The 21,712-nt window shown below is 40.5% G+C and overlaps 1 protein-coding gene across 5 annotated transcripts; it reads right to left on the bottom strand.

The window, feature by feature from the left end:
• Positions 1-1,185: 1,185 nt before the first annotated feature.
• LOC146313354 (polyhomeotic-like protein 1) lies at positions 1,186-20,473 on the bottom strand. 5 transcript variants are annotated; one of them, XM_084738908.1, is made up of 15 exons: positions 20,190-20,473; positions 18,233-18,357; positions 15,571-15,687; positions 14,301-14,372; positions 13,997-14,125; positions 13,549-13,713; positions 13,358-13,439; positions 11,025-12,004; positions 9,232-9,367; positions 8,906-9,078; positions 8,718-8,808; positions 7,369-7,456; positions 5,593-5,806; positions 4,797-5,004; positions 1,186-3,973 (listed from the first exon to the last, which is right to left on the bottom strand). In XM_084738908.1, the coding sequence occupies exons 2-15, from the start codon at positions 18,353-18,355 to the stop codon at positions 3,822-3,824; spliced, it is 2,730 nt and encodes a 909-aa protein (XP_084595034.1). In that variant the 5' UTR covers positions 18,356-18,357; positions 20,190-20,473; the 3' UTR covers positions 1,186-3,821. The 5 variants fall into 5 exon arrangements, with proteins under 5 accessions (XP_084595034.1, XP_084595033.1, XP_084595036.1 ...); XM_084738907.1 differs by having other exon boundaries at positions 18,233-18,360; positions 20,190-20,472; XM_084738910.1 differs by having other exon boundaries at positions 5,593-5,788; positions 18,233-18,360; positions 20,190-20,472.
• Between the last annotated feature and the right edge of the window lie 1,239 nt (positions 20,474-21,712).

The following is a 21,712-nucleotide window of genomic DNA, read 5'->3' as shown; positions in this document are numbered from 1 at the left end:
AAGAGACTATAATATAATATAATTAAGGAGAACAATGCATGTTTTCTGCACTTTTTGACCCTAACGAAAGTGTCTCTATGTGCAAAGCTTCTGGGGTCAAAGGGTTTGTGAAGGGACCATACTACTGCATTATAAAACTAGGGCTTTGTCAGCTGCAACTTTTTATTATTATTTTGGGTGGGCTTTTGTGCCATTATTTTTGATAGGAGAGCCACAGATTAACCAGGAAGGGGTTGAGAGAGTGAGTGGACGTCATGCAGCAAAAGCCTGCAGGTCAGAACTGTACATGGAGCACATGCCTGAACAAATGAACTATGAAGGTGCCCAACTGAAGGCTTACCAAACCTTATCTGGCTTGGTAAGTAACTAACATTAATAATAAATCATAATAAATAAATAATGATATTAAAATATGCCAGTGACTTCTGTCATCAATCAACGGTCAATCAAGTTTGATCTACTTCTGTTAGAAATCAAGATTTATGATTGGCAAATATGTCAGTGTTACAGCAACAGTGACTTAAGGTAGTTGTGGGGCCTAATAAGTAGTACACTTTAGACACTGTAGAGCTGAAAATAACCCTGCTAAAAGAAATCTTGCCCTACACAATTTTAAGTTATAACAAAAAGCTATTTTCACTTAAAACTGAGTTTGAACAACTTTACAATCCAATACTTACAATTAAATTTTAGGCAAACTTAACAAGTACATATAAAGTAAACAGAACTTAAGACTAATAGTTATATTTACTCATCTTTTTCAAGGCAATTGGTTCCTTGGATTTTTTAAAAGTAAGATCAACTTGTATTTGATATTAGTGAAGACCTGTACTGATCTATTCTCTGTCAAACACAGAAGCTAATGCTACAGATTGAAATCAATCCATGCAAAGTTTGATATGCAAATATAAAATCAAAGTATAGCCACATAGTTAATCACCCCTTCGGCTGAGGTGACCTTTGTAGGTGAGTTCAGTATGGAGTCCCAGGAGCGCCATAAAAAAGTAAATAGCGAAATGTAAGGAGGTATAGATAAAAGAATAAATCAGGAAATTAAAAAATGTTGAGATATAAAGAGAAATAAATAATAACCAGGGCAGAAAGGCCCTCCAGTTCCCAGTTGATGGTTGATTGATCCTATAACTCCATCTTTGGTTCCATTTCAGGAATAAAACACAGGTATAACAGTTTTAAAACAGTTCCTTGATTATTTATTTGCATGATAGTATTGTCAGCCTCTCCACGTCAAACTCAGTCCCTCCAAGATTTTGCAGTTTTTCTGATTATTGCAAGCAAACATTTTGATTCTGAAGTAGCTTCTTTATTAAAAAAGGGGGCCTTTTGCTGAATCATTTTGTGAAAAAAGTGCTACTTTTTGGGAGAACAACGATTCAAATGAACAAAGTTACGGCCGTCTGCCTGTTAACAAATGTTCCACCAGTAATCACTGCGGATCTGCAATGATTTGACTAAGAAATTGAGGCTAACATCACTTGAAATGCAGCACAAGTGCTTTTTTTTTTTTTTTTTTGGTCTTCAAAATATGCCGAGGGATCTGCTGATTTAAACACTCCAAAATCCTGGGGTGACCATGACATATAAACACACAGCTATCAAAGATTATTACCCTTTTTTTTTAAAGAAAATACTGTAATAGCCACAGTCACTAACAATAAAGCCAAACATAGCTAGCTAGAAAGGTAAATACTGTTGGTAGTTACACGCTATGTGACAAAGCTATGAGGAAGACAGCAAGTTTCCTTGATAAAAGGTAGCTACTAGTCAGTCACGCTTTTTGGGAAAGGCAACAGATGTCATTGCTTGAAATAACAATCGTAAAAAAGTAAGCACTAATATAAAACAAGGAATGATATGAAAAGCAGTTAAAAAACAGACAGCCCTCATCTAAACCTATTGTAGAGACTAGTGAGAAAGGCCACAAGGTTCACAAAGAGATAACATGAGAAAACTCCTACAGTAAAAAGCTTAAACAAGGCAGTCCAGCAAACAAATGTGCATTTAAATATAAAGGCAATTTTTACACGTATTACAGTATAGTTCAAGGTTTTCTCATTCACACACTCATTCATTCAGCTATGATCATAAACGTAGGTCCATATGTGGCTGCCAGCTTATTTTCCTTCACAGACTTTCTGGTTTTGCTCATGGATGTAGCTTCAAGATACTTCAAATTAACAGCTTATCGTGATATTTGCCGCTCGCTTTCATTCTTCATCTGTTACAGCATTTTTTTTTTTTTCAAATTTTACGTCGCTTCACAAAATCAAGCCCGTGACGTTACCCTTCACTCACACACACACTTCTGTATCGATCAGGAGCAGCTGGTTGTACCATTTGACAAAAGTGAATTATTGTGAATTTGCCTGGAGGAACAAAACCAACACAGATTTTGCAGATTATACTCCTTTTAAAGAGCAGAGTCAAAAATAAGTTTTGAAAAAAATAAAATTAAAAAGCTGGATACTCCTAGAAATACTGAATGAAAAAATTATAAATATGAAAAAGGTTTAGGAAAAGCATTTTGCTGTTGATGTCTTCTGTGTGTAAAAGTAGGCTCAAAACTAAATGCAACATCAGCATTCTTTTGCCTCACGCGAAATCTGAAATGTTCTCTGAACCTTTTGGGGATTTGGGTTTCATTTCTGCAGCCAGTACCCTGTACTTTAACTGTACCCTGTAAAGTGTAGAATAGGTCACCTCCAAAATAAAAGTGCCACCATTTAAAACCGATGAAGCCTATTCTTACAAAATTTGTATGTTTTTACAAACATAACATTAAAGTTACAAATCATCTGAGTGCTTTCCTTACAAAATACTTCTAGGTGGATTTTTAATTAAATTCTGCATTGTATTTCTGTCCTAATTCTGTGCTGATTGCGTGTTCAATAACATGTGAGGTTGCCCAGGGAGGCGTCCTGGGACTTCCGCTCTTCTTATTAAACTATTTGAAGATTTAAAGGGACATGTGAAGGCCATGACTATTCGACTAGATGAGAACCAGCACTGTTCTCAAAGACAAGAAAAAAGAAACCTAAATAAATTTCAAGGCCAAAGAAGTGAGCAAACCTTTCAAAAATACCTCTCCTGTACAATATGATACAATGAATGAAAAGTAGTGTCTTCATTTGTAAACGTCCCTAATTTCTTTCCTTTTGAATGTTTTGTTGAACTTAAGCAGAAATAAGAAATGTAAAAAAAAGTTGAAACAAGATTAACACAGCCTTGGTCAGATCCTGTAAAAAGGGCAGCCCTACTTTTTCATAACTTATAAAACGAGGGAATCCTGTGCAAGTACTAACCCTTATTACACGAGTGATTTCTGCATTGAAATTACATTCAAAACCTTCATTTCTGCATTTTACAACATAGGCACAAGACTGAAATGATGCATCTAAAAAGCAACATGAAATCACTCAGTAAAAACTTTTTCTGGCGGCACAGTGCTGCACAGAAATAGCATTTTAGGGAACATGTATTTTCAACAAAATAAAGTTGGTTATCTGCACTATTTTTAACTCAAAAACATGACAGAATTGCTTTGAACAGTACTTTGCAGGAACGACATTTGAAGATGTGGTCAAGAGTGGACAAATCAACAACAGATTCAAGTGCTGCAGCCCTATTCAGAGCTAAAGAGCCTTGGCTTTGTTTTAAAATTGAACTATACCTCATACATTCACGTGCACAACTCTAAATCCTCTGGAACCAGTCCCGTATCCGAACTGGATGCAGACCAGGAGTTTTGGGGTAAATGCCCAGGGCTTGACTTTGAACACGGTGGATTTATGGAAACACTGACATCAGTCTCTCAGGTTGTTAATGTGGGCACAGATCTTGAGGGCAGGACCAAGCTTGATGTTCATGGTGGACATGAGATGCTCCTCCTTCAGCAGCAGCAGAGCCTGTCCATCAATCTCCTGCGACAGGAACTGGGAGGCAAGCTCCTCGCAGCCTGGCAGAAAGAGGAGGAAGAAGACAAACATAAACAGAAAGAAAAAAATAGGAAGGAGGACAAAAGAGAAAACAAAGTTGACGAAGGAAAGAACAACAAAGTCAGTGAGTGAGGAACAAAAAAGTGGGGAAGATTCAGAAAACAAGAAAAGAGCAGGAATTTATGTATTTTAGTTGATTAATGAAGGACTAGTGCTGCAAATTAAAAGATTAATCTGCTGATTATTGCCTCCATTCATTGATAAATTGTTTAGTCTATAATACAATAATACATCACCTCCTCTTTACACACATCTAGTTTTCAGTGAGTGTTATTTTCACCTATTCTATCTGAACATTTCTGCATACTGGGGCCCCTAAACAACAATGGAGTTGCATAAATTGGGTTTGACTGGAAAGCTGAGACTCTTGTGAGTTCAATGAGCCCACTTGTATTCATGTGTGATCATGTCAGTGCCCATAGCAGCCTTTTAAAATTTGACCTCACTGTATAAAGTGACTTATTGTGACTTCTAGGATGATCACAGCCTCAAGAAACATCACAACCACAAACAAACTGGGGCATTCAGAGGATGAGGAATGTTGACAGTAAGGGGGGGTTTAGAGAAATTCCCGGAACAGAAGTGGCAACCATCCAATCACAGAAAAATGCAACTCTTCCAGAGACCTTAGAAATGTCAGAAGTTTTAGAAACCAGATTGCAGCATGAGTTTTTCTGTTTTGTTCCTCAAGGTCTCTGTGACTAATGAGACAGATGGATGGACTGACATATGCTGAAAACATATGCACTAATTATCAATATTTTACTGTAAAGATCCTCTCACCTTGTAGTGAAGAAATAAACTGTGACACTTCCTCCACGCTCCACTGGCCGGGGCTGGTGGGCAGGCAGCTGGGTGCAGAACTCTCCGTCGGGAGCGGAGGAGGCGGCTGGTGGCAGGAGGCCGAGGAGGCGGGCGAGAGGGACATGGGGTCATCTTCATCCTCCTCTCCGCTGGACTCCTCCTCTGAATGGCTGGACTCTGAACGGCACTGTGGGTAGGAGAGGAGAGGAGGAGGGGCAGGGGAACCCGCGAGCAAAGATTTACAAAAGGCTCAACGGTCGACAGGGGAAGCTGGTGGTGGATTGTTTCACAGACTGATTACGTGTGAGACTAATAAATACACTATAAAATCTTGCAGATGCACATGAAAAGTGTGATCATAGAAATAAATATGCTAAAACAGGAAGGATAACAGAGAGAAGGTGAGAGTGATTCTATTTATGTACTTTGGTATTAAAGCCTGCAATGCCTACTTGCAGCCACTAGAGGGCAGAGTGCACGCTTCACACTATGTGGCCAAAAGTGTGTGGACTTTTATTTCTTTGTTTGCAATGGGTTGGATGGAAATGGCAATCTCTGGCTTTTACATGGCATCATCTTTGTGTGAAGGTACCTGCCACAGTTTTATTACCATATATTTTAAAATCAAGTCATGTGCACTGAGCAGTGAAACACTGACCCGTATATCTAGGTCGATTTTCCACAATCCCTAATCGTTCAAAACTTGGAAAAACCAAATAAATTTTCCATAATTTCTTTAGATCCATCATGAATGAAATGCACTGTTCCTCCTCACCTTGACAGGTAGGGGTCTCCCTGCTATCTTGGCACTGGCTATTTCAGAGCTGGTCCTGCGGGGAACCCTCCGCCTGGCGATTCCTCCCTCCTCGTCCGAGTTGGAGAGGTGACCTTGGCCTGGATCCTGATCCGGAGCGTGACCTTGACCTTGACCCTGCCGCATGCAGAAGTGCTGCCTGAAGCTGACGTTGTACCTGGGGAACCAATACATACTGTATCGTAGACAAAGAGTGACATATACGGTACTGAAGCCAAGACGAGCAACACATAACAGTTTTTATCTCTTTGCACCATACGCGGTATATAATCCATACACACGTAGTGGGCAAAGGGACAAATGCAAAGCAGAAGCAGAAAATGTCAAATCATACACTGATTCAAACAATGCAGACTTGGCATTGTTTATACAGAGAAACACAACAAATACAACATACATTTTTATGTGGAGCAAATTCAAAATAGAAATTAACAGAATTTGACATGAAAACAGACATAAATTTACATGCTGTATGTGTATAGATAAGTGGATGAAGTGGTATTATCACAGTATTCAAACATACGAATCAAACATGAGAACAGAAAACATACATGCTGTGAAATATGCAGCTGTAGCCACCTGAGAATTCACACTGTGCTGTCACGCTGTTTCAGTCCATCATCATTTTTGAACAAAGTTACAATAACTTTGTTCCTTTTTAAAGGGATGTTTCACCACAAAATCAAAACCACACGTTTCTCTTCTTACCAGTAGTGCTATTTATCCACCTAGATAGTTTTGGTGTCTCAGAGTTTTGGAGGTATCAGTCATCGCTCAAAGTTTAAGATATATAATTTGTCTGATCTGTGGGAACAAATAACAGCTGCTGACTTCACATTATTAACTCCATCGATTACTCTGGCTTCAACCTTCAACACTGACCAGTCACACCTCAAAAAGCAAAGCATCATTCTGTTATCATGTGATAACCTCCCAGATGATATCAGACAAGCCCCAGACTCTGACCATTATTAATTCTAAACCTAAAAACTTTTCTATCTACACTGCCCGGTCTACCTAAAAATGGCTAAAAACCTATCTTCTTAGCTTAGCTTAGCCTTCATTTTCATGCATTCAGAATTTTTTTTTAAATTAATTTAACAGTACTTAAATGTGTAAGTATTTCCTGCACTCTTTTATCTTTTTATTGTCACTTGAACTGCACTATTTCACTTTTAAATCTTTCTTTATTTCTTGTATCACTTGCCTGTATTTAAATTGGAACTCTTTTACCTTCTCTGTAGTTTTATTATCATGCGAAGCACATTGAAGCAGTTTCATTTAGGAACTATTTCCTTTCTACCGAGCTACGACAGCCAACCATATCAGCACGCAGAGGGAAGCACGCATCTACTCACGGACAAGAGGTTACAGCTCAGCTAAGGAAGACACCATAAATTTTTACTTCCTGCACTGTCACAAGCACAAGCCTCTCGTCCACAAGTGCATGCTACAGTTGGTGGGTGTAGTTCGTTAGAAAGACAGTAGTTAAAAGAAAATCTTCAGTAACCGGGTCATGATTTCTGGAAAGAGAAACAGCTCACACAAAACAATTTAGATGGATAAATATCACTACAGGTAAAAGGAATAATATGAGTTTTTTTTTTGGGGTGAACTGTTCCTTTAAAATGTGAGCGAGATAAGGCTACAGTGGCTGCAGCTCTCAGCAGTACAGTTTTTCTTTTAATCTAAGATGGCTTCTGCTGCATACATTATATTTCATGCATGTTGAAGTACCTCTTGGCACAAGACATGGAGCAGAACCTTTTGGTGCCTCTGAACTGGCTGGCAGGAGCAAAGTTTTTACAGTACTCACACTTCAGCACTGAGGGGACAGTTTGGAGGAAAAACAGAGGAGACAGACAGATGGTAAATATATCATTTTTGCAATTATGTACATAAATGAATGTGTTAAGCTGCCATAATGTTACATCAGAAAATCTGAACAAACACACGGGTGAAAATGCCCTCAAAAAGCTTCACAGTCTCGGTCCTCTGTATCGTCACAGCACAATGAGAAAAGAGGACTGTAATATTTCACTGTGTTGTTATGCAGCCAACAGACAAAGTCAAGAGGTGGGAAATTCCCAGCTCAAAGGTTGTAATTAAAACTCAGTGCGTTCCTGTGGCCCAGCTCAAACAAACAACGGTCCAACAAGGCTCATTCTGTTGCACAAAGTAAAACCCTGCCCTCTGTGTCCATGTTAATTATATTTGGCAAGGTGCACTAGCAAATTATCATGGACAGTTTAAGACAGCTTGAAGTGCAAATCAACTCTTAAAATGTATGCCCTTATTCTTTAAAGGGATAGTTCAACTTATTTGAAGTGGGGTTGTATGAGATACTGATCTGTAGTCAGTGTGTTACCTACAGTAGATGATGGTTGAAAGCTAAGCAATTTATAAACATTTCATAAAGCTCCTCTGAAAAAATCAATATCAGGTTAAGTGCAAGCTATATTTAAAATATTTTCACAGTTTTACCTTGTCATCAACCAGTCTTTTTGGCACTATATAAGCCACATATCACTCTCTCCAAACCAACCAAACTCCATGGGCAAAAAGAATAATTTCACCTCGTAAAACACTTGCTGCACCGAAAGGCTAGTTAAAGTTAAAGAATTGAAAATATTACGTTTTCTGCTGATCCTGTCCACAGAAGTCCATTGCTTAGCTTCCTACATCCATACTCCTCCTGCTTCTCCAAACTGGGAGCATGTCAGCCACCATCTACTGTAGGTAATGCACTGACTGTGGGTTTGTACCTCATACAACTCCACTTCAAATAACCCAAACTATCTCTTAAATTACAAAATTAGCATCGACAGTCAGTTTTAAGTGCAAATTTTATGTCCTTGCCCTTCCACAACTACAAAGATGTTGCACACAATCAAATTTCAGTGTAGTATGAGGATTGTAAATATTTTAAAGCTGTGGTAAGTGATAACTGCAACTCCAAAACTTCACAGATGAGAAATCTCAACCATGTTTCTCACTTGGAATTCTGGCTTAAAGCAAACAGGCAATTTTCTGCCCTCAAACATGTCTGGAAGGCAGCAGGACTGTCAGAGCAGTCTGGCTGTTACCTGTCGCTGTCGTAACAGTCTCTGATTGGTTCGTGTCCGGACTGTCATTGGTTAAATCCTCTCCAGTCGAGTCCTTTACTGAACCACAGACCTGTCAGTCAAACAGAAACAGCAGTAAAAGACACGTCTGGTGACCAGTAGAACAAAGTCATACATGATAATAGAAACTACAACTCCCATGTACTCACAGGGAAAGGCTCTGCCCCTTCCTGGATGACAAAGCCTTCGATGAGGTGTGTAAGGACGCTCGGTTTAACCACAGCTTGGGGGGGAGGAGCTCTGTCTCCCTGACCGCAGACCCCACGGGACACTGTCAGCACTGGGGAGGGAGAGGATGAGGCGGGAGGAGGAGCGCCGGAGGCTGGCAGGGAGGTGAGGAGGAGAAAAGAGAGGAGCAGTAAAAAAAAGTTTATATTGTGTTACAGCAGCAGCAGCAGCAAGTGAGCCTGCTGAGAACAATTCATAGCTAATAATTCATGAACTGTTTCTGATTGACTGGTTTCTATGTTGTTACCTGCTTTGACGGGATTGGTCGGGAGCGCTGAGGTGTGATCTCTGACTGGCTGGAGCCGTGGAGGGGAGGGGCCATCCTCGTCATTGGCTGAATTAGAGTCTGATTTTCTTTTTAGTGAACCAGTCAACTGCTTTCCCTAAAAACAAACAAAAAAAAAACAAAACAGATGAACAGATGAAAAGAGAACAGAATAACTGCAGGAAGAGTTGGTCGATCTGATAAATCAGATAAATATACAATTCATGAGCAGTTAAGGCAGAATTTCTTAAAAAACATTTTGTTTCCAAAAGTCATCGTCAGAATCAGAATTGTTTAGGGTTAAATTGTTGCAACTCTTTGGAAGCCATGAGAGGAAAATGAGAAAAAAACAATCTGGTGATCCATTTTCTGAGTCTGCCCAAAACTGTTTTCTCTCCTGTGTTTATGACTTAAAAGCCCAGTGTGTAGGATTTATTGGAATCTAGCCGTGAGCTTGCAGGCTGCAAACACCTTGCTGCACCCTCCGCTTCCAAGTGTGTAGGAGAACCTATGGTCGTTTTCCATTCACATGAGCTGGCCTGGCTTGACGTCACGTCAGCCCAGCACTGCTGAATTGGCATTTCCCTTACATACAGGACTACCCAGCTGAAGGTGTGTCTTTTAACTGAAGACGCGCTCGACGAAGCTCAAGTCGAGCGGCTGTAAAGCGGTGCACAGACCATTCGTATACGTCTCTGGGAAAAAAAACATACCTTCCTTAAATTCTTTGCACAAAAAGTTCCCTGTTGTTTTGTTATTTAAACATTTTTATCATGAAGCAGCACAATCAAAAAATGTTTTCATTCTTGCTTTCATTAGCAGTAACTTAACACGACTCCTACACAGCTTCAGTCATAAACAGCAAAGAAGAAAAATCAGATCAGACTTCAGATTTAGATTTAAAAAAAAAAAACTTCACAGCTTCTCTACTATATACAAAAGGATGTTTGTTTTTTTTCATTTTTATTTACGCAGCCCAAAATCATATTTGCACCAGAGGAGGACTGGTGTATGATACCCGCTATTAAGAAACCTCCATTTGGATAAGAAATAACACTTTAACAGGCACAGAGCAGACAGACAGCAGACAAAGAACTACAAACCAGTACAAAGTACTGGGAATGAAAGAAAAATGTAGTAGGAGAAACTGTGCGTACTGTGCTCAAAATAGTCCTTTAAATCCAACCTCTAATTGTGTAACTGCAAGTAAATAAAATGTTATAAAATAAACTTAATCTTAACTTAATCTTGAATAATTAAAGGCGCTGTTGTACTAACATGTTATTGACAAGCCAACTGCGGGGGATGGCAAGCAACTACCATGTTCATGCTTTGTTTGTTGTTTTTCCCTGAGCCTAGGCCTGTCTTATTTTACACTCGACTCCTTGACTGTGTGTTAAAGAAATGAATCAATGTTTTTTCAGGAAGCAATACGAGGCCCAGTACCAGTTCGGTCTCAAAGATGGAACAACACCAGCTGTTTGGGACCCAGGTTTTAGGTGTTATAGGGTATATTTTGTAGGTTAACCTGTCAAAGTTGGCATTAGGAGCAGTTGTATGTTGTCTAATGCCGTAATATTAAGGGACAGTTAAAAGAAACTGTGAATGTGAAGCCTCATTTGAAGCCAACAAAAAAGCACCAAATTACTTAATCTATCACTAAAAAACAAACAGCAAATGGCAGTAATATTGCACAATGCACTGAGCCAACCTAAATCCTAAATCCTAAATTTCTTCACCACAACAGCCCTGTTAGTTGACAGTAATCAGCTGACCTGTGGCGTCTGACTTCCCGATGAGTCTCCATTAGTGGTCACAGCAGCTGACGCTCCTCTCTGCTCTTCTGTTGCCAGAGGGAGGGAGAGGGAGGAGCGAGACATGGAGGTGGGAGGGGACGAAACAGTGGGGGATTGGGAGGAGGCGGGGCTTGAAGCCAGGGGTCCATTCTGACTCTGTCCAGAGCTCTGATTGGCCTGCGGGTGCACCTGAGAGACTTGCGCCAATGGGGGGGCCTCCTGGGGCGACTGAAGCGTCTTAAGCCCCACCCCTCGGCCTACAACCCCGCCCTCCCTGGACGCGATGGACGCCACCATGGTGAGCAGGCTGGACGAGCTGCTGAGGACAGCGGCTCCGTCCTGGCAGCAGCTGCCCCGCGCCAGAGCCAGAGCCTGGGTGTTTCCAAGCGTGCTCTGCCTTGCCCCCACGATCTGGACCGGGATGTGCGGCGGCTGCGGGGGCTGGGCGGAGCTGCTGGCAGGCGGAGGGGCAGGCAGGATGGGAGGGGGGTTCCTGGAAGGCAGCTGGAGGGGCAGGCGGAGCCCCTGCAGAGTTTTGGGTTGGATGGGGATGGGTCCATTACCGTGGCCGGATTTCTCCGCACTGAGCGAGGTTTTCTGCAGGGGCTGCACCACCAGAGTCTGAGCGTTAACCGCTGGTTTGATCGTCGCCGTGCCGACAGGATACCCGTGGGGCTGCGACGCTGCACTGGACGTGAGGACCAGAGTGTGTGCTGCTGTGGGAGCTGTGGTGCCTGTGGTGAGAGTCCGGGTTCCGTGAAGCAGGAGCTGGGACAGAGGGATGGAGGAGGTGGAGGACGAAGAGGAAGCACCAGAGGAGGAGGACGGGTGGGCTTTGAGGTTGGTGGGCTGAGGGTACGTGGGGATTTTGATGTGGGGCGGCTGCGGCTGAGGCTGGCTTGGCTTTGGGGGTGACTGGGAGTTTGACTGGTGGGAGGGCTGGACCAGGGAATATGCTGCTGAAAAGGGAGGGAAAAAACTAGTTACACACCAACATTTAAACTATTTACACTGGAATTAACAGAATTTTTGATAACTTGTGGGCAGCGAATACAAGCTGTGAACGCAACACCAACATATTAACACCTTATAAATTTGATATGGGGAAACTCTTTGCAAATGGAGGCTTATTTACAAATTCAACAGATACGGAGCAAAATTATTATCAATTTTCTGTCCAATTTTCACTTTCCTTCGAGTTGTTCTAGTTTGCTCCCGACCAATTCCTTAATTATTGCTTAATTACCTGGTTCATATGGTGAAAGATGTTCCACTGTGTTCACCAGCATGATTCTTTGAAGCTGAGCAGGTCAGTGTACAGTGGGTTTATCATACCACTTTTCCACCAAATTAGATCTAGTTCTTGAACCAGATCAAGATTCTTGGAACCTTGGTGCTATCTAGCAAACCAGTGTAATCAAGGATGCATCATCGACAGAGGATGTTGCACAATGCAGAAGGACCTGTAGAATATGACCACATAGGTTCACACTTCAGGTAAAAAAAAAAAAAGCCTGCTGTCTTTTAGTTCCAGATAGGAACTAAAAGGTTCCAATCCAATTTATTTTTGGTAGAAATGTTCTGAATGTTTCAAAATCAGGTGGCCGAACAAAAACGAAACATGTTCTCTTGTGGTGCAAAAGGGGTATCAGAGATTTTTTTCTGGAACAAAAAAACTCCCTGCAGCAGCTGAAACTTGGGTAATGAGAGCAGTAAGAGTCAAACAAAATAGTAAAGCTGTGAGCTGGAAAAATAATGAGCAAAATAAGATGAAAGATGTGAAGGAGAACTGCAGAAAAATGATCATTCTCTTTGGGTTCTTCAGTATGAGTGACTGCTTTCATGTACACAATCATTTGATCCGGTGTCAAAGGGACAGTTCACACCAAAATCGAAAATATATATCATGCTATTAATCAGTCGATATCAGCTGAAGCGAAGTCTGCCTTCTCCTGAATATAATGGAACGACTGTTTTTGACTGTTTTTCAACTTTTTTGTCACTTTAAGCCCCACAAGCTGAGTGCCACTCAGTCCTGTTATGTTGGAGTGAAGGCAGACATCTCTACAGCTGATATCTCCAAAACTCTGCTACTCACATCAAAACTATCCATACGGATAAACGGCACCATAAGCCAGAGGAAAAATATGGAATTCTGATTTTATGATGAACTGTCCCTTTAAAAGGAAAACATTTTTATTGTGTCTTTAACAACAAATACATTAATTCAGATTATGTTTGAGCCAATTTGCAATCTTACAACAACTAGCAGCCACAGACACTGGAGTGAAAGCAGGTTTTAGTTTGCCTACCTGAGTCACTCCTCTCTGGGGCTTCAGTTTTAACACCGACGCCTTTGGTACCGGACACACCTCGCATGGCCAGATTCTGCACCTGGAGACCGGGAGCAAGAGAGAGAACAAATATAAAGGGCAAGGAATCAGTATAATGTGAATTAATCTGAAAAGACATCAGGTTTTCCTCAAATCATTGTTCCACAAACCTGGTCGTTATCTGATTGGCTACTGGAGGAGGAAGTTGGTGTCACTTCCTGTTGCTGTTGCTGAGCCTGTGGCTGCTGGGTGACGGTTGCCACGGCAGCAGTTGCTGTGCTGCCCGGCATAAAAATGAGCTGTGAGGAGATGGGGGCCCTCAGGGAGCGGTTGACCTGCAGGACGACAGGACAACCATCATACACTCAGAAAACAAGTTAGCACTGGTGTGTAAGTATAATCTGCATGTACATATGACAGATACACTGATACACTTCACTGCTATAAAATATGTAATGCAGACTTCAGCCTGTTTAACAGGTTTAAATGCTTGTAAGGTTTTGACACGAAAATGACTGGATGATTTAATAAAATAATCTTCCTTGAAAACGTATAAAAGTACTACATTCTTGCTACAGTGTATTAAAAGTGATATATGACATTCATGGTAAAACTTACCCTCAGGTACATTTGTCCCTGCCCCCCTGCCGTCCCACTCAGCAGCACTGATTGGCTGATTGTGGACGTTGCTGAGGCTCCCATAGGACGGCTGCTGGTTGTAGACCCTGATCCAGATGTTACACTGGCCTGCAAAATGATAACCAGTTACATCAATATGCAGAATTAATGTTGTCATTATGACTTAAACGAGTCAGTAAGGAGAAAATGTAAAAAAGTGATACTGGAAATCCTGCAACAAAATTCTTAGCTTCTCCGTGACAGAGAGCAGCCATTTTGGTGTAACCACGGAAACAGTACGTACAGCTGTGGTGCTGGTGGTCTGAGAAGAGCTGCTGCTGGAGGGACTGGACTGACGACTGGCAGCTAACGTAGCCTGAGAGGAAGAGGAAGAGGAAGAGGAAGAGGAAGAGAAGAGAAGAGAAGAGAAGAGAAGAGAAGAGAAGAGAAGAGAAGAGAAGAGAAGAGAAGAGAAGAGAAGTCTATTACAAACAAAATCAAAAGCTGAATGTGTGCAAAGGCTGTCAGGCTGCAGAATAAATCCTTGTTATTCCAACAGACAAAGATCCTGGGCTCTACTGAGTAGTTAGAAGCTTTGAAGCTTCATTTGTAACTTTGACATTGAAATTCTAAATTAACATTCAAATGCTTCCTTGCTTTTTTATTATTATTACATATTTATTCATTCTGTTTGAACGCAACATTCCTGCAACTGTTTTCTTCCCCACTTGCCAGGAGGCACACACCTGTATTAACAGGGCAGTAACAGACCCAGAAATTACATTCATGTTGACGAAACTTAAGAGTTCATCAAAGTTAGAATCAGTGGGATTCATCCGAGCATAAAGATGGCCGATTGTTCAGTCTTATTTCCAGGATATCAAATACCAACATTTTGGGTTGATGAAACGACCTGAGGGCAGCGGAATAATGAAGAAAAAATTTTTAAAAATACATGCAGAGGGCTGTAGGGTCTCTGCAGATACAGATACCACTGCACACTTCTAGCTGGTCATAAGTGATGATTGAACAGGATTATATTTAACTTACTTGAAATTGATTAATCATTAACAATTAGAAAGATACAAAATAACAAAGCAGACTGTGAGCTGTGGAGACATGGCACACAACACATTTTCAGTTACTGAATTTTTAATATGTTAAATTCTTAACAGCAATTGATCGCTTTATCATTGATCATGAAAATCAATCAATCTGTAAATTGGAATTTACAGGTGATGGTGTGCATGACGGTGTTTTTCTGTGATCACAGCCAAACATGGCTCTTTTTTATAGTCTCAAACTTAATATTCTGACCATGTGGGTGCACAGCAAATTAGATTTTTCTTTTATTTTGTTTCTCTTTTGTCTGTTTTATTAGGATGATGCCATTTCATTTTGTTCTGTTTCCTGATTTATTAGATCAAGTGTCTGATGTCTTTAATTCTGACTTTCTCTTATGTTCTTTTCTGTCTCTGCAAAATCCTTTGTGAATGTCTCATCATAAGGATTTTAAAATTGGGCTTGCCACAGCATACATTCAGGAAAAATGATGAATGACATAACACACACACCTTTACCTGTTGCACAGCGGCCAGGTTCTGCAACTGGGCGTTACTGATCTGCTGCTGAAGCATCAGCTGCTGGAAGTACTGGGCTGCATTAGGCTGCCTCTGTAACGCCTGCAGGGCCTGGAGAGAGGAGGAGAGGAGAAATGACAAATCAAGGGGCACAAGCAAACAAAGCAAATGGGAAAAGAGATAAGAATGAAGCAGAGAAACAGAGAACATGTTTGAAGAAGAGACAGAGAGGAAGCAAGGAGGTTGTACTGAAAGATGATGAAAGTTGAGAAAGGGAGATGGCAAACAGCGAGGAGGAAAGGAGGACAGAAGGAAGAAGGAGAAAAATGTGAAGACTTGGAAAAAAGGGAAGTACAGAGGCATGAAAAATGAGAGAATAGGAAGGAAGCAGGAGTAAGAGAAAGGAGGGCAGAGGAAGCAGAGAGGGAGGGACGCTGTAGCAGAGCGTAAAGCCTCCTGCTGCCAGCTGCCTGATGTATGAGCAGAGGCTCGTACAGTAATAAGTTGCGGGATGAAAGCGAGCGCGGCGGGCTGGATTAGTGTGTGCAGGGTGACAAAGACAGATGGCTGTGCACGGTGACAGAAGCCTGAGAAAATTATACAGAACCTCCATCAGCCCTCCATGACTCAATCTCTCTCCTCACCTCCCTGCTTCAGTCGCTCTCCATCACTTCCTGCCCATCAGCTCAAACATAAATCATAAAATACGAAAACAAAGTGCATCCTCCTGATCTCACTTAGACACACAAACAAGCTCCGTTCACATGTTCGACACTGTGCCTTACGCTTACACCTTCCCTAAAACAACATTAGCCAGATTTTTACTACTAGAAATGTAAGAAATGCCACATTAAAATGAATAAGTGTATTTAATTTCATTTTTCAATTATCTATTGGTGGTAGATTTATTTTTTTAATCACTTTTTTCATCTCTGCGAGCAGCCGAAAGCTTCCCAAAGTCTCATTTTTGTTAAATTGAGACCTGAATCATTTCATGGTTATGTGCCGTCTGATCCCCAGGCAGGCAGCCTACTTGTGGTCGTATTGAATGCTCCACTTAGAAATCTGTGAGAACGTTTGTGAAGTCCTGCAACAACAACACAGGCTGTATCTTTTTCATTTTTGTTTATTTATAATCCTCAACTTTGCCTCTCAGCTAGGCGCATATTTGAGAGCAAAACAGCAGCAGACGAAACGCTGAAGACGTAATTTAACGGGATACTTGGGACTCCACTGCCAAAATCTGTCAGTTTACCTGCTTGCTGGTCTACCGCTGCCTTGGTCTCTAGTTTGTTTTCGTTATTGTGTGACTTCAGTATTTAAAGATGGGTCTATAGTCTATGTACTGAGAGATGTACCAATCCACTTTTTTTCAGTTCTGATTCCAATATCTGAATTAGGACATCAGCCGAAACCATATCGCTACCAGCACTCTTTTTATTTGATGTTTATTATTAGTAGTAGTAGCAGTAGTAGTAGTAGTAGTAAGGACTGCACAATTTGCTAAAAAAAAAGTCTTATTTCAACTATTTTGACTGAAATTTGATGTGCCATACAATTAGTGGAAATGATCAGTTTTGCATTAAACTTAAAATCGTGATGGTGCAATATTTATTGAGGTCTGTACCAATTTAACATTTTTCATCTAGAGAACAAGATTTTTAGGCCAAGTCATCATTGCAGCACTACAGTACCTCATTATAATGCTGTTTTCTCACACATTCTTGCTCTTTCAGAAAAATTGTGATTTGGTTTTGCGATGTGGATATTACATTTGGCCGTGTTGGGATTTTATTGCGATTAATTGTGCAGCCCTAGTAGTGGTAGTAGGATTGCATGAGGCTGAAAGTGAACTCAAGTCTGGAAAGCTTGTGTAGTTTGTTTAAAGCAAGTTATGTAATGGCGTCTTTCAACCTTTGTGGGACACTGTCTCTGATGACATGTGCAGCTAATATGCTGAGAGAGACACCCCTCATTTGCATATTTTTTGATACAGTGCATGTTAAAAAATGCAAATTTTACTGTTTGAAATGTGTTTGTTCAGAATACAGTGGTTTATTATTACACTATGAGTGAGGTGGCGAGTACATTTCTTCAATCCAGCTGTACTGTAACACAGTGATTTGGAACGAGTTTCTCTTATATTACACACATATGGAGAGTAGAGATGAAAAGCACTATTCAGCTCTCCCTGCACGCTGCTGAGCATAGCGTTTAGAAACACAAAACACATGGAAAAAAACTGATAACGCATCAGACTGGTTCCAGCTATAGTTTAAAAGGTTTAGTTCACAAGAGTTTTAAATGAATCTTACGTCAATCTCAGGAAATAATAAGCCAAAATGTAAAATAAACAACAGATTTTAATATTTTATGTGTTGCACACACTTCAAAACTGTAACCCCTTCATGGATTTAATACATTTTATTGTAATCATTGTTTTAACCTGTCAAGTCAAAGGAGAATCATTTAAGAAAAAATAATTACATTCATAATAAATAAAAAGTAGATATTAGAAGCGAGGTTGAGGCTTTTGATTCATCCAGAACTCAAAGGAATTTTGGCACAAATCTGGGCAGAATGGAAGCCTGTAAACTGTAAACAAACCTCTGACAGGCACCCACACACACACACACACTCACGCACGCACACCTACCTGCACAGCCTGTCTTTCATACAGAGACATGGAATTCATTGGAGAGGGGCGGGAGCTCGTCCCAGATGCAGGGCTCCCATTGGTCGAGGCCCCCTGCTGGTTCTGCTCTCCATCCGTCTCCATGGCTGCTGAGGAGACAGAGGAGTCGTCCATCAGTCAAACACGGAGAGAAAAAACACATTACACTTTGTGAGAAACCGCCCATCACTGTTCCTGACTAACACAATACTTCACTGAGCTGAGACGCTGCGCAAAACTGAATCCATATTTCACTGGGTGGATGATTTTAACACTGACTGATATACAGTAGTCATGGTCAGACAGATGTAAATACTTACAGACTGATGTTTTCTTCTGACACTTTCAACATTTTTTAATTTGATCAGTTTTTGGCATCATATCACAATAGTTCAGAGTCTTAAAAATGACAGTTTTCTTGCAGAAAAGATTCAATAAATACATATTTACCCACTGGACATGGACAAGGAAAGCTTTTTAAATAAAGTTCAATTAGAACTTAAAAGAATAACTTACCAATTAATTGATAAAATATGCTAAGAAAATCAAAACGTCTTTGCAGCATCTCTAAACATTGTACAAGCAAATCTGTTAAATAAAGAGTGCACAGAATAGTCAATTTTTTCAATAAGCACCAACATTCATTTGAGGAAACTTGCAACACTAAACAAAAATGAAATGTTAATAAATGCACACCAGCTGTACACAGAATCTGCAGCCTGTAGATAAAACGAAGACAACTTCACAAATGTTTTTAGACACTAACAGGGAGCATTACAAATACAAGTTGAGTACTTGGTGTTTTTTCATGCTTGGTATTTGTGGCTCAGAAGATGCAGAGAGGATCACCGTAATTTCAATTTTTTATTTACATTTGTTAATCTGGATTTAATTTGTGGATAATAAAAATGCATTTGCCACGAGTATGGAAACTGATTTCCCTCTAAAATATCAAAGGCGTTCCACATTTACTGCATAATATCCATTTTTAATTGCAGCCCGACCAATACAAGATATTTCAAGATTATATGAATGCTTAAAAAAATCCATCACATATCAGCTGACATTTAAATTGTTTCATCTTATATTTAATTGTTTAAATAAACTTACAGTAAACAAACATTTTTAATAAGGATCTCTTAAATTTGGTTACTAACGAGCTGTAAATCAACAACAACAAAAATTATTCATTAATTTAAAAGTTTTTTGAGACACGTTTTACCTTTGACAAATATTGCACCTCCTGCAATTTGAAAATTACCGAAAGCCATATCGCAATTTTGATAAAATTTCAATTAATTGTGCAGCCCTGGCCAATATATCGATACTGGAAGTTTACTCCCTAATATCGGTATCGGCATCGGCCCCAAAAACCAGATATCGAACCGGCACAAACCAAAACATCCAAAAACTTGGTCAGAGTCTGGTCCAGAGGTCCTCCAGCATCTTTTTTTTTTTTTTAAAAAAAACAAACTCTGAGCTTTTTCTTTTTCTACAAAAACATATATCATCATCTACTACAATTTATTTATTTATTTAATTATCTATTGTACAAGTTTATCATCTGCTGGACCTATTCATTTGATCTTTGCAATAGTCCACCCCCCTCCTCTGTATATAAACACACACACACACAAACACACACACACACACACACACACACACACACCATCCTGTCCCAGCACGAACAGTCTGCTCCCTGCAGCCTCTGTAGCTCCATCAGCCCTCAGTCAAACACACACAGAGCTAATGTTAGCTAGCAGTTAGCTCTCCTCCATGTTTCAGACCAGTTAACACTGGATGGATCCACCGGACTGGAGGCTACTCCTCCTAGCATCCCGCTAACCGCTGCTGCTGTCTGGCTCGTTAACTGAGGTGGAGGAGCAGGAGGAGGAGGAGGAGGAGGAGGAGGAGGGGGGTGTTCTGGCTCCGTCCTTACCGTCACCGGTGGGGGTTTCTCAGCGTCCTCCTGCACCGGCTGGCCGCTGCAGAACGACTCGGAGCGGCGGAGCGGCCTGCGGGGCTGCTGGTGGTGCGCTTTTTCTCGTCTCTGTGTGCAGGTCAGGACGGCCGCGGCAGCAGCAGCAGCAGCAGCAGCACTGGAGCTTTTACTGTTTTGCATAAATTTGCAGCTGATGTGTTGTTGGAGGGCAACGCCTCCTTTTTCCACTGCTCTGCCTTTTCCGGCGCAACGGGATGACGGAGGGAGAGAGGGGGGACACACTCTCCACCCCCAGATTTTTCTCATGTTAGAGGGTATCTCCTCAACTGACAAAAAAAAAAAAAAATGTACAAACAATCATCTCAGGAAACTTTGCTGAGGACCTACAATGAATAAAGTGTCAGTACATTTCTTCATAAAGAATTTAAATAAAGAAAAACATCAGATATCACATATCTGAGTGTCTTTATATATTTTTTAAATTTTAGTAATATTTTATTCTCCTTTATTTCTTTATTTTCACTTGTAAATCTTTTATTTTCATATTTTAGGGGCCAGTTAATAAACAAGCATTATTAATTTCTTTATTTACCAGAAAAATAAGTAAACATGAAAAGGTCCATAATTAATTCTAAACTAAAACACTGTTTTAAACTGTTTTAATTCAAAATTTAGCTTTATTTTACAATATTCATATTTACCTCGTTGTGGATCACAGGGTGGAGGATTCGAGCTGCTCCAGGACGTCCAACAGGCAGATTTAAGTTGTGCTCACTGCTGTTTGTGAGGGAACATGGACTGTTTGTAATATCTAAATCAGGGCTGGACAAACTTTTTCCCTTCAAGAGGCAAAACTGAAACTTACTGTTGGGCCACGAGACAAAAGCACAAACCTGATGTGTTGTACAGATACAAAATTATACTAAGATCCAAAGTTCCATTAACTTCCTGTGCAAGGAGTTGCTCTATCCGTCTGCTCAGTTTATGAAAACTAATTCATAATATAGGATCCTATTTAAAGAGGTGTTTATATTATTTTGAGGGCTTTTGTCTCTATTGAAGGTAGACTGGAAAGGTGAGAGAGACAAAGGAGACGACAGACAAAAAAAACCCGTCATAAATAAAAATGTATATATTCATTCTTAATTAAAGCTAGAAACATCTGGTGGGCCGAATCAAACATTATGGTTAGCCAACTTTGGTCCGGGCGCCCCAGTTTGGGCAGCCCTGATCAAAATTTAATCACATTTTACTCCACTGGAGACTCTCTGTCTTGTATTGTTGACACAGTTGAATCCATGATTGTGTATAGGTACACTGCAGAGGGTGTGGTTTGACTGTGGGCATGAACACACATGCACTCTGCTGCTATTGTATCTGCTGCATTTTGGGCTTAACGCACATTTTTTTCCTCATTCAGCTGACGCTTTTCATTCTGTCTTACACAAATAACACACTGTAGCACTTTCCAACTCCAACTTGTCCCAGCAAATCCTTCAAAACAAGAGTCTTTTCCATTT

The sequence above is a fragment of the Lutjanus erythropterus genome, chromosome 16, assembly GCF_056507025.1.
Source record: "Lutjanus erythropterus isolate fLutEry1 chromosome 16, fLutEry1.hap2, whole genome shotgun sequence".
In the NCBI taxonomy this organism is placed as follows: domain Eukaryota; kingdom Metazoa; phylum Chordata; class Actinopteri; order Lutjaniformes; family Lutjanidae; genus Lutjanus; species Lutjanus erythropterus.
This window is presented reverse-complemented; position numbering and strand designations above follow the sequence as displayed.